Source organism: Petromyzon marinus, chromosome 50 (assembly GCF_048934315.1).
Source record: "Petromyzon marinus isolate PM22_M1 ecotype Great Lakes invasive population chromosome 50, UKy_Petmar_22M1.pri1.0, whole genome shotgun sequence".
Classification (NCBI taxonomy): domain Eukaryota; kingdom Metazoa; phylum Chordata; class Hyperoartia; order Petromyzontiformes; family Petromyzontidae; genus Petromyzon; species Petromyzon marinus.
In genome coordinates this window covers 10,694,103-10,711,713 of record NC_133716.1, presented here as the reverse complement: position 1 = coordinate 10,711,713, position 17,611 = coordinate 10,694,103, and the positions used below count along the sequence as shown (strand labels likewise).

The window sequence follows — 17,611 nt, the reverse complement described above, 5'->3', positions numbered from 1 at the left end:
GGCAGCGCTGCAGTGCCCTCTGCCCAGCGCTCGTCTCCTCCCCAGCCGGGTAGCGGCGCCCTTCCCCTCGCTGCGGAGCAGCCGCTCTGTTCGTGGCACTCTGTCACGTGCCGCCCTGTGATGGATCGGCCAGCGATGGCCATGCTGGCTCCTGGGCCTAATGTACCGTGTCATCACCCAGAGCCGGCCCCCTCCAAGGTTCTTGGGTTCAGTACCCCCTGGGCGAACGGAATAAAAAAATGAACGCCGTTCCTTGCCTTTGTGAAAATGGTAAAAATAACCAAAAAATGATTTAAAGGACTCCCGGTGCTGCGTGCGATCATTTCTGAGATGTTGACCAGGGATAAAACAAAACCGTTTTGCAGAACAAAACGAAAAAATGTGTCTTCGCTTAACTAGTTCACAGCTAGATCAGACGGAAGCAGATACTTGAGGGGGAAATTGCTCTTCCCTGCAGTCTTGTGATCAAAGGCTCGAGCTAAGAGCCAATGAGTCAGGTGCTGGGACGGGTCCAATTATGCGCTAATAGATGCATTACTCATGGTTCGTGTTTGATGCCAAATGCAGAACTCTAAAAGTGAAAACGCCATGCAAATCTGCTCGCTGTCCCGTGTCACTTTGGCAAGAACTGCTATCGTTGAAAGTATCCTCGTCCGTCTGTCACCTACTTGCCTCTCTGATATTGAAACTGTTGTGGCATCGCGCTCAGGAGCTATTTTGCCTTGATTCTGTGCTCAGCTTATGATCTGTACTGCGTGCGGATGTCTCATTGCAGGATGCAATCATTCACTTAGTTTCCTTACCTGTGCAGCTCAATGTTAGAAACCATTCTGTCTCTGACCTCTTATCACCTGACTCGGTCCAAGAGATGTTGCACCTCTCTCACTCACCGTCATCCACAAAATAAACGTCTCTGTTGCTGCCCCTTTGGGTTATAGGTGTAAGGCCTCTGATGAACAACTCTGTAAAAACAGAGGTGTGTGTGTGTATATTGGGGATGGAGCAGTGGCTATTGAACCACACGTTGAACCTGGCTACCCGAGTTCGATTCCTGACTAAGGCCAACATCACTAAAAAGTGACGTCTGAAAATTTCCTGCCCTCCCCACTCCCAACTTCCCACCTCCGATGAGCACGGTTGGCTATGTACGGTGCGATATAAGTTGTACTTACGCTTCACCAACACACACCCACACTTACCGGCCTGGTGAAGTATGGTCATACAACCTCCACGATCGAAATGGCGTGCCCAGGACCTCATCCAGCAGTATATAGATCCTGGCAGCGATTGCCGATGGCAATTATGCACATGTATGTTGAACTTCTTTCGTACCGTACGTAGCCAACCTTGCTAATCGGAGATATAGCGTGAAGGCACGAAGCGAAATTCGCTTCTGCCGAAGCGAACGCATCTTTGCCGGCGCCTGGAGATGACGGCGAGAGTTAAACAAATAGAAGAAATAAAAACGCGATGCCGTCCATAAGCGTGGGCGAGGCCCGCGTGCCGACCTGACGAAAGGAGAGACGCATGGAGCCGCTTGATCGGCGAGCGTTGAGGGTAGAACGTGATCCATCGCCGTGCCGTGCGGTTCTCCTTCTCCACGCCGTTGACATCGCGCCAGGGTAATCGACGCGGCCGTTTTTTGTGTTTTGTTTGTTTCTGCCCCGGCAGGAGTGCACGACGAAGGAGAATGGAGGCAAGTTCTCCCTGCGTGACCTTCTCGTCGTGCCGATGCAGAGGGTGCTGAAGTATCACCTCTTGCTCAAGGTCAGGCGTTGCCCACGAGACCCCACCGAGGTTGTGTGCGTGCGTGCGTGTTCTTGCTTAAGTTAGGGTTTACACCTGCCCGGGTTGCTCCAGGATCACGCTCTCTTTGAGGCGGAGGTCCTGGGGGATCATCTGCGTATATCCTGGACACTCACGATTGGGAGATGTTAACTCTTTCGCTTGGTATACAGGAGGTCATGGGTTCGATCCCAATACTGACGACTTTATTTGGAGTTTTCTTGTTCTCTCGATGGTCGCTTGGATTTTTTTTCCGAGCCCTCCGATTTTTCCCTCCACTTTTAGAAACGCGCATTTACAGTGTTTGGCTGCTATAAATGTCCACGTGATAATAAGTGCTTCGTTGAGCTATCATTTGTGGCCAGGTCGCTTCTGATAAAGAGATAGATAGCCCAGTGGGTTCTTACCTGTTAACATAAAAAGTGTAATAGTTTAATAATAGATGTTCCGTCTCTCGGGATTATCCAGAGAGAATACTGAAACAAATACGGTGACTTAAAACAAAATTCAATCCATATCACTAAAAGTTTAGCTTTTTACAGCTGTGAAATGATACACTCTCTCAAGACGATGCATTCACACGAAGCTTTCGGCACTCTACCGAAATCCTGTGACACGTTTTTTATTCCCACGGTGTGTCCTGATTTTTTGGTTGGCAACCGTCACGTCAATATTGAACACCGTCTGTCAGGATTACCCCCCATTGTACACAATCTAAGCTCTCGGCAATCGCAGTGCCACAGCAAGATGTCTTTATAGGGCCGAGGCACATCCACCTCTCTCAATGGTGTTCCTCAATTGAAGGATTAGGAAATTGCATTTAAAACTATCACACGTACCGGGTGTCTGGGTGATGACGACCAACTCCCATTGCTCGTGGGCTGTACGTGTCATTGGCAAGCTGGGATATAAAGTTGACCGCGTGGTTTTGCTCAGGGGCATCGTAATAACGAACAAACGGAGCAAAATGCAAAATAATGCGATGGGTCGATCCTCGTGAAACCTGTTTAACAGGGCACACCTGCAAATTAAAATCCCGTGCATGACCTGAGAGATTGTTTGACCATTGTCCATGGAGATATGATGGACAATGGTCTCAACGACGGGTCACATCCATCTGCTCATGTGTGCCCTTACGGCCCCGTATCAGTCCGCCTGCTTTGCTGGGTTTGAGCTTCCCCAATACGGCGGTTAATATTTTATGGTTTTCGAGGGCAAGTAGCATAGTACAATACAACACTGGATTGTGTGGCACTGCCGTTTGCTGCGGTGGCGTAGCGGTTAGCGCGCGGCGCTACGAACCTGGCCACCCGGGTTCGATTCCCGCTCATGGCCAACACCAGTGACGATTATCTGAATCGGTCCTGGGCCTCCCCTTGGTCGAGTTAGCCTCAAATGAGCAGTTGGTGCGGTGTGTAAACATCGCCACGAGGGAGACAAAGGCGGTCAGGCGTGGTGCTGGTCCACCCACCGACCGCGTATCGTTCCAGCCTTCATAGGTGCTGCTCGCTAACAGCACCTGCCCCAACAGTCTGTTGGGGGAAAGGGATCTTTGTCTGCTGTTCGTAATGTAGCAAAACTACTCGCAGGCTGACAAAGCATTCTAGGAACCTTTTTAAAAACACGTTCAAAAGTGAAGTTAATGGTAACTTCTTAAAATGTATGAGATGCGTAATACGGCATTGCATTCTTAAGCCTAATATAGCCCAGGATATGAAAGTCTCTTGCAGAATCCACTGAATCTCGATAAAAGATAACAGAAAGCAAAGTCGAGCCAGTGTGGCCCAGACACCATGATCATATGCTTTGTAAAAACAACGTAAATCTTATTTGTGTACTGCAACATAATGCGAGAGAGAGAAAAAAATCCACGATAAAAGGCAGGAAATGAAGAGGGAAAGCGGGGCGGCAAAATGTCTGATGGCTGTGTTTATCTTGGCTGTGACGTGGACAAGAAAAAGGTAAAGGAATTGGTGTCGTATCCGGATGGGGATTGTGAGCATTAAAAAGCAGTCACACACTCACACCACGTATGTCATCGCACGTACGGCACGAGGTTAATGTAGCCTTCCATTTAAGTTTTTTTTTTTTACTTCCTGCCAGCTCTGTAGAGACACTCCAAGTGTGTGTTTTTTTCCAGTCAGGTTGTGTGTTGAGCAGGAACCAGGAGGACTGTCCTGGCTGAGCGACTTTTCGCTCTGTATGCACCTGCAGTCGTCTGAAACTCTCTATTTTTCACTGCACATTCTTAGAAGCAGCATCCAAGCACCAGCATCCACCTTCAAGCAGCTACCTAAGGCTCAGACTCTCACCCATCCAGGCACTCACCAGTCCAGCTTCTCACCCGTCCAGGTTCTCACCCTTCCAGGTTCTCACCCTTCCAGGTTCTCACCCTTCCAGGTTCTCACCCTTCCAGGTTCTCACCCGTACAGGTTCTCACTCTTCCACTTGTCCAGGCCCTCACCTGTTGAGGCTCTCACCTGTTGAGGCACTCACCTGTCCAGGCCCTCATCTGTCGAGGCCCTCACCTGTCCAGGCTCTCACCTGTCGAGGCCCTCACCTGTCGAGGCCCTTCACCTGTCGAGGCTCTCATCTGTCGAGGCCCTCACCTGTCGAGACCCTCACCTGTCGAGGCCCTCACCTGTCAGGGCCCTTATCTGTCGAGGCCCTTCACCTGTCGAGGCTCTCATCTGTCGAGGCCCTCACCTGTCCAGGCCCTCACCTGTCCAGGCCCTCACCTGTCCAGGCCTTCACCTATCCAGGCCCTCACCTGTCGAGGCTCTCACCTGTCGAGGCTCTCACCTGTCGAGGCCCTCACCTATCGAAGCCCTCACCTGTTGAGGCTCTCACTTGTCCAGGCTGTCACCTGTTGAGGCCCTCACCTGTTGAGGCCTTCACCTGTTGAGGCTCTCACTTGTCCAGGCTCTCACCTGTTGAGGCCCTCACCTGTTGAGGCCTTCACCTGTTGAGGCTGGCCTATGAAGGATTTTGAGCTCCGGCTCCGCGCCTCACGAGTTCTTTATCGAACGTTACGTACGATTTGTAAAATATGCGTGCGGTTAATAATGTTTACTAATCATAATTACCTCAAGCTTTAGGCACGCCCTACTGCGGGCATCTTCAGGCGTTGATTAGGTGAAGATGCTCGCAGTATTGCGTGGTGAAAGCTTTCGAGAAGAAATGCTGAACACACAGCCCAACCTGGAGAACCCCACTTGGATTACAAGTGGCTATGGAAGCCCACGGTGGCAAGATTCTAACTACCTCGCCTGGTATGCAGGAGGTTGTGGGTTCATACCCGAACCTAACGCCTTATATTTGGAGTTTGCATGTTCTCCCCGTGATCGCGTGGATTATTCTCCGGGTCTTCGGGTTTTTCCCTCCACATTTCGAATCAACGTCACGCGTTTAGAGTATTTGGCTGCAATACATTTCAACGGGATGAGCCGCTTCGTTGAGCTATCATTTGTGATGGCAGGGTCACTTCTGACAAAGAGCTATATTGCGGTGAGAACATCCAAATATATATATACAGGCGTCAGGGTTGGGATCGAACGTTCCAGGCAATGGCGAGATGTTCACTGAAATGGAGTATGAATAAATATGAATGTGTGTGTGTGTTATCACGTGTGCTTGGATGTCAGGAGCTGCATAAACACACGACGGACCAGACAGAGAAAACACAAGTGAAAAGAGCCTTGGACGCTATGGAGGTACACAAACGGAGACACGCACAGTTGGACTGTTACTGCTTAGATCCTGGGTTTGAAATCAGGATCTCAAGCGCAGCGAGTTGATTGTCTCGGTCAACAATAACTGCAGTACCTGTTGCATTAAATTTGTTTCAGCTCTGAATTGTCAGTTTGACTGTCGTGTGACAAACGTTACTGTGAGTGGCAGAGCGGATAGGAAAGTGCCACCGCCTACTGTGTGGAACGGAGGTCAATTTAAGGGGTCTCAGAAGTAGTTATTTTATGTCAACTTCCACCGTCCGTTGTCTAATGCAAGGGGCAGCATTGCTCTGCGTGAGTTTACATTTGGCTCTTCATCTCACGGCGTGAAGCCAAGAGGACAATCGGGATACAATTGTGGATAAAGCATTTTTATTATTTTACCCGACTGAATCTCAGAATGCATTTAAGAGGGTCCTTTTAGAGATGTGTGGCCGATAATTTATTTGTTTCGATACTGGTTTTCCGTGTGTACTGTATGATTATATTTAATTCACCTATGCTATTTAATAATGTACAATTTTAATGTTGTCTGCAATTTATTTGCTGTAGATGTAAGATGCATGAGTACATTTAAATATGTTATGCAAATTACATTGGCCCTTTAAAGACATATCATTTGTACGTAGCATTTAATATTCACTATAAAGAGCATTTGGCATGCCACGAATGTGGTGATATGGCCTCGAGTTAAGCCTCTTGTTGGTTTACAACTGTTGGTAAACTTTGCAGTTCAAGCAAACAAAAACAAACTTTAAAATCTTTCACTAGAAATCAGCGCAATCAGCCCCCTCCACACATACACCACATTACGGATTCGTTGACTGTCATTAGATATACATTGTAACTTCGCATATTGCATCTCGTCACATAACCGACCTGACCAGTTTACCGCTCACACCCAGTGCAGTATTTGTGCACGATGGTGTAACTGTCATTTTCCACAGATGTTCACAGTCCGACATTTTCACACATGAAGTGGTGCTTGCTTCATCTAAGTTCAACACTTAGTAGTCGGCTTTTGCGACCAATATTGTTCATATCAGTTTCTTTTTTGGGTGAGATCGCGTAAATATGAATGTGTCGTTAAACCCGCCAACACCCGACACAGCCAATTAGTAAGTTTTGTCACGTAAAAAAACATGTCCAATTCGTTGCTCGTTCAGCACACCGGTGTGTTGAAGAGTAAACCCACAGCATTTACAATTCAAGGACAACAATTCTCCAGCAATTACAACCAGCCTCATCAGGCGACAGCCAGAGTTGTGGAGAAATCCTCCTGTTTCGGTATTCAATAGAGGGATACATGTGACGTCGTCTCTTGTGAGCCAACCAGGTGTGAAGGCCAGAGGAGGGAGGGGGGATTAATTATTCATTAAATTACAATGGATATCTATTATTGGTTTGGTTATTCACAGTTAATCAACATAAATAATGTATGCACATGATGTACGTACATTATGTACTCACGTTATGCACGAGCATTATGTACGTACATAATGTACACGGCAGAATGTGTGTACATTCTGCCATGTTTGAGTGCAAAAATCGCAATACCTCTTCTTGGCTACTCACAGTTAATCGCCATCAACGTATGGTGACCTGCATAGGCGTGCAGTTAGGCAGTGTTCTAGTATTACTTGATCTTGCCTACATTTGTTCACTGCACGTGCCAAGCAGAGGGAAGCATTTCCTCGCGTGTAAATCAGTCTGTGCTTTGTTTCTTTGCGCAGGTTGATGTCACTATCGTTTTTCTTAATAGGTGTCCACATATCTGACCTTTTAAAATTATCCACATTTCTTCACGCACTTTTTTTGTTTACAGACGTAAGGGAGCAGTATATTTGCGCGGACATTGGCATCTGATTCTGGTGCAGATCCCGTTACCCACATCACCCTGCAGCCCGATTACCCTCGAGTCATAACGATGATGATGATGATGATCAAGTTAATTCGGTATTGGCTCTCATCGTGCAAGGTTATCGCGAGGGCGCGCTGTGTTTCAGAGGTGGATTTAATCCGCCAGTCGTGGGCGAGTGGCTCACAGAGCGAGCAGCTTGTGGAGGAATTCAACAGTGGCTCTATAAAATAGCTCACGCCCCTGCCATAGTATTGCGGAATTTCCAAAACCGGCTCAGGGCTGTGAACGGGAGATTAGCGATGCCTCAGAGAAAATCAGCTTTGTATTTTGAGGTGGCAAGTCATTGGGCGTAAGGTTTTTATCACACCCCACAACTAGCTATAGGGACAGTTGTTGTAAGTAACATTTTTTTTAGTTTTTTCCATTATTAACAATGCTGTACTTCAGTGCTGCTGCGCTGTCACGAGCAATTGTGTTGGGTATTGCCGTTGGATTTTAGGGATTTTATAACTTCATTTATGGCCCGATTTGGCTCTCTGAAATTGCGTGGTAAAAACTGAGCTGTAAAGTCTAGACTGTGGAGGGCAGACTTAACAGCTTATCTATCACCGTGAAGTGAAATATTGCCCGCTTTTATGTGATACATTACTTAAGCACATACATATCAATTATACATAATGGAGGGTCATGATAAGTAGGGCATTGAACGACGTATGTAGGGCAAAGGGGAGTGAGTAGTGGCAAAGTGGCTTGAAGGTTTCACTATGAGCCCAGCTACCTTGGTTCAATCCCAGTCCATGGCTAACATCAGTCGCTAATGATACCTGAATTTGCCCTGGGTTCCCGAGTAATAATAATTATTCCCCAATAATTATCACCCAATAATAATTATCCTCGAGTAGTGTGACAGGGTATGGTGCCCATTATTCCAGAGGCCATTCGCAAAAAGGTTATATTGTCGTTATGATTTGTAGAAATCCCATGAATAATTCACGCTCGATTCTCACTTGCATGATTTGATACGTGTTTTTTTTGGAGCGTGGAAATTTATATCAATAGACGCATGCATAATTAGCGTGTACTCTTCATCGGGATATCTGCCTGGCATTTGAATCTCAGTTACAAGGTTTTTGGACGTACGTGTGGATGATCGTGAATTGGGTTTTTACTTGTGCATCGTATTTCAACAAATTCGGAGTGTAAATTCGGCAAAAGATAATGTGCCCGCCTTGCTTGCTAGTAGAGAAACGCTCATAAAATGCCGCGGGGGTGTCGGACGCACTCGGACGAACTGACTTTCCCGCCCACACTAGGACGGCGGTGCGTTCGCGTGCGCGTCAAATCATCGAGACGCCTTTCACGAATAAGCCACGCTTTCTAAAGCTCTAAATAACTGCCTTCGAAGTGACATGCCCTATGAGTTATTAGAATGACGTTGAAATGCTGACTTTGAAGTTGCCTCATTTATTGGGGGTCGAAAAGAGGGATGCATGGTTAGCTGTCAAATCCTGCCACCTGCCGGTTCAATCGAGCCACAACAATGCACGGCGCACCACAAGCCGAGCCCTCTGTCTGACCCCGGCCGTGACTGTGTTGGCAACATTGCAGGACCTGGCCATGTACTTGAACGAAGTGAAGAGGGACAATGAGACCCTCAAGCAGATCGTGGAGATTCAGCGAAGCTTCGACTCTTCCTTGAAGGTTGTTACCGCGACGATGATTATGATGATTTTTTATTTAAAGCTTTCGCGACTGCAGTGATTCATATTCTTGGTTCTTTCGGTAAAGTCACGTTGAAGGGAAACAATAAAATAATACAAATATAAAACAATAACTTTCTACAAACAAACTGAGGGCACCCCAATGGGCTCCCCCCTATCTCCGGTTATAGACAACATTTTCATGGAGAAATTTGAGACTGACGCCATCCAGACTGCCACTCTACACCCAACCTTATGGAAGAGGTACGTGGATGACACTTTTGTCATCTGGCCACATGGCCGGCCTGCTCTAGACCAATTCTTCGACACCATCAATTCCATACACCCAGCCATCAGATTTACCATGGAAGTCTAAAAAGATGGCAAGCTACCTTTTTTGGATTTCCTAATAAAAAAAGAGACCTGATGGTTCAATGAGCCACTCTGTCTACAGGAAAGCTACCTATACAGATGCTTATCTGAAACCGGATTCCCACCACCATCCATCATAGAAGAATTCTCTCATCACCATAGAGCCCAATGCATATCCGACCAGGAACACATAGGCAGTGAACTCAAGCACGTACACCAAAGCTCTTAAGGTTAATGGCTACTCCGAATATACAATCCGCAAAGCTATCACTCAAACCATGAAGAAGGACCCTCTTGAGGAGCCTTTCAAAACCATCACTTTACCCTACATTGCGGAGATCACAAAAAAGATCTCCAAAATCTTGAAAAAACACAAGATCCAGGTCCGTTTCAACACATTACATAAAATCCGTGATCTGGTTCCGTCTATAAAAGATGTGATTCCGAACATACAGTACCCTGGTGTCTACAAACTAAGTTGCCTCTGTGGTAGTAGTTACATTGGAGAAACCAAACGACATGTCTCGGACCACATTCGTGAACACTAAGCAGACCTTAAACACGGTAGGACCAACACCTCGGCTGTGGCAGATCACTGTTATAATTCAGTAGGCTCACATGACATTGACTTCTCCAAGACAGAGGTTCTCTGCAAGCCATCTGGCTACCATGAGAGATTCGTTCATGAGGCTATCCACATATACAAACACAGAGACAATTTCAACCGAGAAGATGGATTCTGGCTTCTCAATCATTGGAAGGATTTGATAAACCATTTCGGGTCTTAATTGATTGTTCACGCTTACGGTGGCTTTCAGACAGCATACATTAATTTTTCATCTCCCCCCTCCTCTTTCCCGAACATAGATGGACTCGTCCATCTAAACAAACTGTCAAATCGCTATCCGTGGTGCTAACGTTTAAAAAGAAATAAATACAAATCGCCACTTCTTTCAAATTTTCTTGGTGTTGGTTTTCACACCTGATGATAACTGCTTGTGTTGCAGTCGAAACGTCGTGATAATTTTATTGTTATATATATATTTTATTATTTTATTGTTTCCCTTCAACGTGACTTTACCTAAAGAACCAAGAATGTTATTATGATGATGTTGATTGCGACATAACCAACGTACACGTAAACTAAACTCAAAACTATTTTTTACTTGGCCAGGTAAAGCCCACTTACTAATATAGATATTTATCAGAAGCGACCTGGCTATCACAAATGATAGCTCAACAAACTGGCTTATAATGTGGATATTTTAAGCAGCTAAATACTCTAAACGCTCTAAACACGTGTTTATAAATGCGGGGAAAAATCCACACGACTACAGGGAAAACATTCCAACTTCAAATTTACATGCGTCAGGGTTGGGATCTAACCCACGACCTACTAGGCCAGGTAGTTAACATCCAACGACCGTGCCACCCTTAAAATACTAATGCTTGCAGAGACAGTGTTGTCTCCTTGCAGACGCTGCGTTTTATTTCCGCGTGCAGGGCGAGGTTCATTAATTAAATGCAGGTGAGAGCGGTAGTTTACATTTTATAGCTGGGATGGCCTTATGTGATGTTTCTTCAGATGTTGTGGATCAGGATGAGACCACCAATTTGCTAAATGTGTGAATCTGGTTTAATCACAGGTGGCTGCCTAGATTCAACCCAGCATCTCAAAGCAGTGCTCTCTCAATATTTTTACCACAACCATGACGAGCTCCTTGAGCTTCCCCATCCACCTCCACATTTACACAACCACGTTGTCAGTCCACTGCGGGAGGAGGGCCTCCTCACGCCGTGCCGTTAATGGAGACTGGTGAAGGCCCGGGGGGAGCATAGGCATGGGCGCATGAAAGTACAGTTCAATAACTGTACTGTATTTATTTTGTGACACCGGGCCTCTGCTGCGCACCACAGACCCTCATCTATAACACGTATTATGGTTGGTGGTCACCCATCCGAGCACTCTCCAGGCAAAAACTCTGCTTAGCTTTCAGGAGATGATGACATTGAGCACGTTCTAGGCAATAGTGGACATGGGGCAGCCACCTCTACCCTAACATCTGCACCTACGATTAGCACGGTTGGCTACGTATGGTGCGAAAGGAGTTCACCATACATACATCATTAATTTGCGGCATATCTTTGTAGGCCACACTTAAGTATTACAATAAATTGAAAGTGACTGATGATGATGCTTATAATAATGATGATTACGATGAAATTGGTTCGATTTCCGGCCTCTTGTTTGTGGTCTGGCGGTTTAAGGTGGATACTCTGTTGGATTACGGGAAGCTCAAGATGGACGGTGACCTCAAGGTGTTACAAGTGGGCAGGGCCAAACAGGAGAGGTGACTGTCGAGACCACTTTTACCTCGCCCGCAATTTGAATTCGCGACCCTCACATGCGCCATGATGTGTAAAGTTTTTTTCGTGTGCCTACTTTGTCGTCCTTCCTCCGCACGTCGAATTAGCACGGTTGGCTACATTACGGTGCGAAAGAACTTCAACGCACATACACACGTTACTTGAATTGTGTTTTTTCTCCGCGCGCCACGTAAAATCCGCAGGTACGTCTTCCTCTTCGACAAGGCTGCCTTGATGTGCAAAAGGAAGGGCGATAACTTCGAGCTCAAACATTCCCTGGAGCTCGCCAGCTACAAAATCACCAACGACCCGACCAGCAACAAAGATTCGCGAAAGGTACTCCGAGCTTGTCGAGGCCACGCGCGCCCCCCCCTACTCTCCACAGCGCACACCGCACTCAGATAAAAACAAAAACTTTTCCCCGCGAACCTTTTTCGTAGCGTTACCTCGGCGGGCGGCGGCGGTGGAGTCTCCCGCCACCCGCCGGCGCTCCCCTGTGCTGAGCTGATCATGTGCCTGTTTTGTGTTTTGCGTATTTTGCCACCTAGAGGCAGAGCAAAGTGGTGAGTAAAGCAATGCTGTGATCCCACTCCCGTGCGCATGGGCAAGCGCTGGGCCTGGCCGTGACGGCGTGAATTGTCGTAGCTCTTTGCCCGTCGGTCGATCGCACCGCCGCTTGGCCTGGACGTGGCGATTCGTCGGCATAGGGGCAGCGGGCAAAAGCAAGCGAGCATAAGAACACCGCGCCGTCAATGCGGTGCAGCGGCAGCGCGCGACGCTTGTTCTGTTTGTTCTCGCGCTCCCCCTACGCGAGTTCAAACGGCGGCCCCAAAGTCGGCTGCCTCGGCCGCCCGTTGAGCTCGTCGCTGAGGAATTCGCGATGAGGACTTCCTCAGAATGTCAGACGAAGGCACGAAGGGAGAGACAATTTGACTTCCTCGTGCCCTCGATGAACTACGGCTCCAATATCTGACCGTTGTGAGCAAGGGTTCTGTGAACATTTGCGTAAACTCACGGACGATTAAAATTGGTGCACTCGTGCGTTGGTCTGTCTCCGGCACGTGTGCCAATTTTGTTCTCTGCGATGGCTAAGTCGTTGCTTTTTTCGTGCGATTCTCAGTGCTGGTCACCCAGGGTCAGCGCTTGCCTTTGGTCCTTTGCTGTAAAGGAAGAGATCAGCCAGAATATACGCACAGCTCTTACGATGTAGATACATACCTCGGCCTTGTGACGCGGCTGTCCAAAGGGAGTTTTGAAGTTTCATTCGTAAGAAAAAGACTTTTAAGTGACAGTCCGGAGCTCTGTACTAATGCTCTAGTGGCACCGCGGCATTGACTTTGCAATCAACGGTATAAAAGAGACGTTATAATTATACTCTTTGGTTCTTTCGGTTAAGTGACGTAGATAGAAAAAATAATGATAAAAATAGAGTGAATTAAAACTACCACGACGTTTCGATCGCAACGCAAGTGGTAGTCATGAAAGTCCTTTATGGCATTTTCTTATAAAAGAGGCCCGTTGCATCCACGTTAAAGATCTGCTGCCTTGTATATCCACCATCTTCTATAAAACATTTTAAGCTCTGCTCGAAACATATTGGGATTTTTTATTCACTTTTTTTTCCTCTATCTACGTGACTTTAGCAAAAGAACCAAAGAATATGAATTCCTGCAGCCACGAAAGTTTTAAGTCAAAATTTAGACGTTATAATTGTTCTAATAATATAGTAGTACATTTGTCATTTGTGCCATTCGCATAGCGCAAGGCTATCGTGAAGGTGCTATGTCTCAGGGACGAGTATAGTCTGCCAGTAACAGACATGGTACTCTGCGGTTTTTCAAATTTGTAAAATTGGGACCGTCAGTGACGTTGTCATGTGACGTTGTCACTGACGGTCCCTGCTTCACAGGATCTTTAACTTATCCTGTGTAGCAGAGACGGTGAACGTTCGTGGTTCATACACCCGCAGTATTAACCAGGATGACGCCGGGCTCGAACCGCGACCACAGCGATGCCACTGGGCTGCTATAAATGCCACTCTTGAGTGTAACTTCAAAACATTGCGTTCCCACTTGGCGAAGCTTCAGGCTCATTACGGGGCAGCACTGGGAGACACAGCCGAGGTATTGTACCCACAAACATAAGCGCTGTTCGTTGTTTGGTTGTGTCCTTTAAGCACTCTGTTTGAAACTCTCACTGCACATTTTCTTCTCCTGTCATCCATTCAACCTGTGACCCGTATTGGGGGAAAGTAATTTCCAAGCAGAAATGATTTTCCCCGATTTTTTTACGCATGGCAGATCTATGGGGAAGGGGGAGTCCAAACGTGCATCACCCCCCTCCTCCTCTGACATAGCACGGCCAAACCTGTTGAGGAATGTTTTGAACCTCAGGCCGTGTGCTCCAAATTTGGAGTCTTCTATTTTATGTGAAGGAGTTGGAATCCCTTCCCCTGTGGATCTACCAATCCTGCCATGACTTTTCTGACGATCCTTCCCTTTAAAACCAGCCAGCTTTGAAACTGTTTGTTCCACCTCTTGCGGTAGGCCACGCAAAGTAAAGGTGTCAGCAGTCCTGAAACGGATGTGGAAATTCCACATTATTATGCCAAATGGCGTTTCTAGCTTTAGCATAGCAACTTGTTGATTTATTACAATGTGGTACCTATTGTATCAACCCCAGTGGAATGATGATGATGATGGACTTAGTCGATCTCCAACCGGTATTTGAACTCACGGCCTTCTGATTGTGAGTTGAGAAATCTACCTACCATTGCACCACATCATCTAGCTACGAGAGGTGCCTGGGTGGCTCTGGCATCAGAGTTCTGGGTTCTGGCAATGCTTGAGAATTCTGTGGTTTGATGTCGGATTTCACTGCCTGTTATAAAAAAAAACCAGGTCCTCTAGTAGAGTGAGTTGTGGGCCTCAGCCTGGTCACCAACGACGGCGTGGACAGGCCCGTGCGTGATTCATCATAGATTTTAGGATCGGATCGCTGTTCGAGTAAAATGTGTGTCGTAAAACCCCCCTGCACCCGACATGGTCACTTAATAAAGCTGTCACGTGATGAAAAAACGTGACACAATTTATTACTGCTTCAACTGTACCACCAATGTGTGTTTTTGGACAGCAAGCCAGAACCTTTGAACGATTTTGTACGACGTTTCCCTGGTAGTTACAGGCAGTTGCCTGATGCTGGCTGCTGAAGCAGTAATAAATACGCACGGTTGTTTCACGTGGCAACTTTATTAATTGGCTGTGTTGGGTGGAGGAGGGTTTACGACACGCAACATTTAATTACGGATCGCAATATTGGTCACGAAAGCCCATGCGTTGAAAAAAAAAACCCAGTCACATTACATTTGTTTGCCCGCATAAATTCCAGCTCTAAAAATAATAGCATCGCTTTGTTCGTCATGTGACAGGCCCCCGTCTCAATGCGGGACAGCATGGAAGCATGCGCCAGCACAGTTGAAACCAGTGGTTCTTCACCGGCGTTGCACCCCTTTGGTTCTCAATCGTAACATTTTTTTAAAATATATATAATGTTAATAAATACATAGAGTTTGAATACACAAAGTAAGTTGTACTTACGTGCCCCGGCTTAAGTTGTGTTTTCACGATTTACCTTCTCAAATAATATGGTCAGAAAGGGCATCTCGCATCTCCAGGGGGTGTTGTGCACCCCAGGTTTAGAACCACTGGTTTAAAATATGAAAATGCCACCGCTTTTAAGGGTTTTTTTCTGGAGAGGTCACCTGACACCTCACTTCGTCTCAGGGGGCATACCGCTCGGCGAGATTTCCAAGTGGATTATTCGTCTTGTGACGTGACTCTGACAGGACAATTGGGATGTACATGTGGGGGAATTAAAACACGGCAAAGGATGGAACTCTATTCGTACCAATATCCTTTCTCGCACGTGTCCCCTGACTTTGCACTGCAGCGTCACAGCTGCCATCGCACGTCTTGAATCTTTGTCCGAATGTCCTCCTTCACCCTAGAACCCGCATTCAACCTCGCCAGTAAGCTTGGCCTGCTGTGGTACAGTGCCCCCTCGTTGTGTGACAACCTGTTTGGAGGCCTGTTGGCTCTTGTTCTAAAGTTGACTGGCATGATTGTGCGTAGAGTATCCACACGTTAGGGGTCGCTGCTGTGCTGTAAATGTTTGCATCCTGCAGTTGCAATCCTGAGGTCTGCAAGTTCGATCTCCCAGTGCGGCAATTCACCCAATGGTGCGAGTTTCCTAAATTCTCCCTCCGCCTCTGTCCACCCAGCAGTATAAACGGGTGTGATCACTACTCTTTGGTTCTTCCGGTAAAGTCACGTAGGTATAAAATAAAATAAATTAAATCACGACGTTTCGGGCGCAACACAAGCGTCCGTCATGAGCTGGGACAACCACAGCAAGAAACAACTGCTGAAGTGGTGCCAATTGTTTCTGAAGTGGGCCAATTGTTCCCTGCAGTCACGAAAACTTCAAATCTAGATTGAGTGTGATCACTGTTAGTCGATCGGCAGGTCGCACGTGGTGGAGTAAAGTTTGGACATTGACATCTCTTCCAAGATGTCTGGCCAGTGTGGGAGAGTGGGCCAAATACCTTCTAGAGGGGCTCTCTGGAGCGCCCTCTAGTGGACTCCCGTACGCCAGCTGGCGGTGCGAGCAAAACAATTGCAGGGAAAAGCACCTTCAAGTGCACATTCACACACGTGGCGTGGATGTGAGCATGCGTGCAAGTTAATTATCGGTCTGAACATGCTCCTGCGCCTTCCATTGCACTTGGCATATGTTTAAATATTTATTGGTAATTAAAGGAGATCATTAAATCGTATATAAATCTAAGGCTTCATTATCTCCTCATTACCCTGCACCGTAATTACCATATTATGCAAATAATTTGGAGTAGGGCCCAAGTACCATCCAACTGATAGTGTGGCATCACGGTGGTTTCCATGGATACCTGCCCTGCCCGTTTACTAAGTCACCTGGAATGCACCCAATCTCATCAGATCTAAGAAACTCAGCAGGTTTCGAGCCTGGGTACTGCTTGGGTGGGTAACCACCATGCACAACAAGGTGTTACAGGATTCAGGGCTATGTGGCGGGCAGCACAGGGCAGTGTAGAAAAAAATTAGCACTCCTGTATTTTTACGCTCCAGCATTCACCAGACCATACTTATCGGTGTGATTAAGTACGGTCAACCCTAACCCCCGTGACCCGCACGACGAGGGGAGGCCGTCATCCGGCAGTGGATTGACAAAGAGTTCTGGATGTTACACATGCACATGTGCCGGCACTGAGGGAGCAAAGTGAAGAGGAGTCGAGTGAGATGGGAGGGGAAGAGGTAGTCGGGGTGGGTGTGAGTCCGTGGGGGGTCTTGAAGACAATTAGTGCGTCGCTGTAGTTTTTCAAGGACTGCGTTTGGATCCAGTGAAGGGTTCAGAGTATTGGGGTGATGTTATCGTGTTTGCATGCGTGGGTGAGAATTATGGTGGATGTCCTCTTATGTCACCTAGGGGTGGAAAGCGGGTGTGATATTGGTAAATCTGAGGATACTTATTGAGGACTAGGATTTACATTCAGAGGGTGCTAAATGCCTCGGCAGCTCAAAGCGGCTAAATTGCACATTTCATCTCGGGCATCTTTACGGCCCTTTGCAGTTCAGACAAATGGGACCACAGCGATAGCTCCGGCATGCAATTGGGCATTCGTTTGCCAGTGGAGGGCGATGCTGCTCTGCGGTGTGGGCCATTCACGACTGTGTTTGTGCACTTGAAACCACAATGCCAGC

At 47.1% G+C, this 17,611-nt stretch overlaps 1 protein-coding gene across 13 annotated transcripts in view; it reads left to right on the top strand.

Annotated features, from left to right (window-relative positions):
• LOC116953091 (guanine nucleotide exchange factor VAV2-like) overlaps positions 1-17,611 on the top strand; it is a 232,420-nt gene that overhangs the window by 183,010 nt on the left and 31,799 nt on the right. For 10 of the 13 annotated variants that reach the window (XM_032972920.2, XM_032972931.2, XM_032972929.2 and 7 more), the window contains 6 exons: positions 1,672-1,767; positions 5,430-5,498; positions 8,986-9,078; positions 11,718-11,800; positions 12,020-12,152; positions 12,365-12,379. In XM_032972920.2, the coding sequence (XP_032828811.1) occupies positions 1,672-1,767; positions 5,430-5,498; positions 8,986-9,078; positions 11,718-11,800; positions 12,020-12,152; positions 12,365-12,379 (489 nt within the window). The remainder of the gene's footprint in view (positions 1-1,671; positions 1,768-5,429; positions 5,499-8,985; positions 9,079-11,717; positions 11,801-12,019; positions 12,153-12,364; positions 12,380-17,611) is intronic. The other 3 variants (XM_076074863.1, XM_032972932.2, XM_032972921.2) reach the window with 1 other exon arrangement.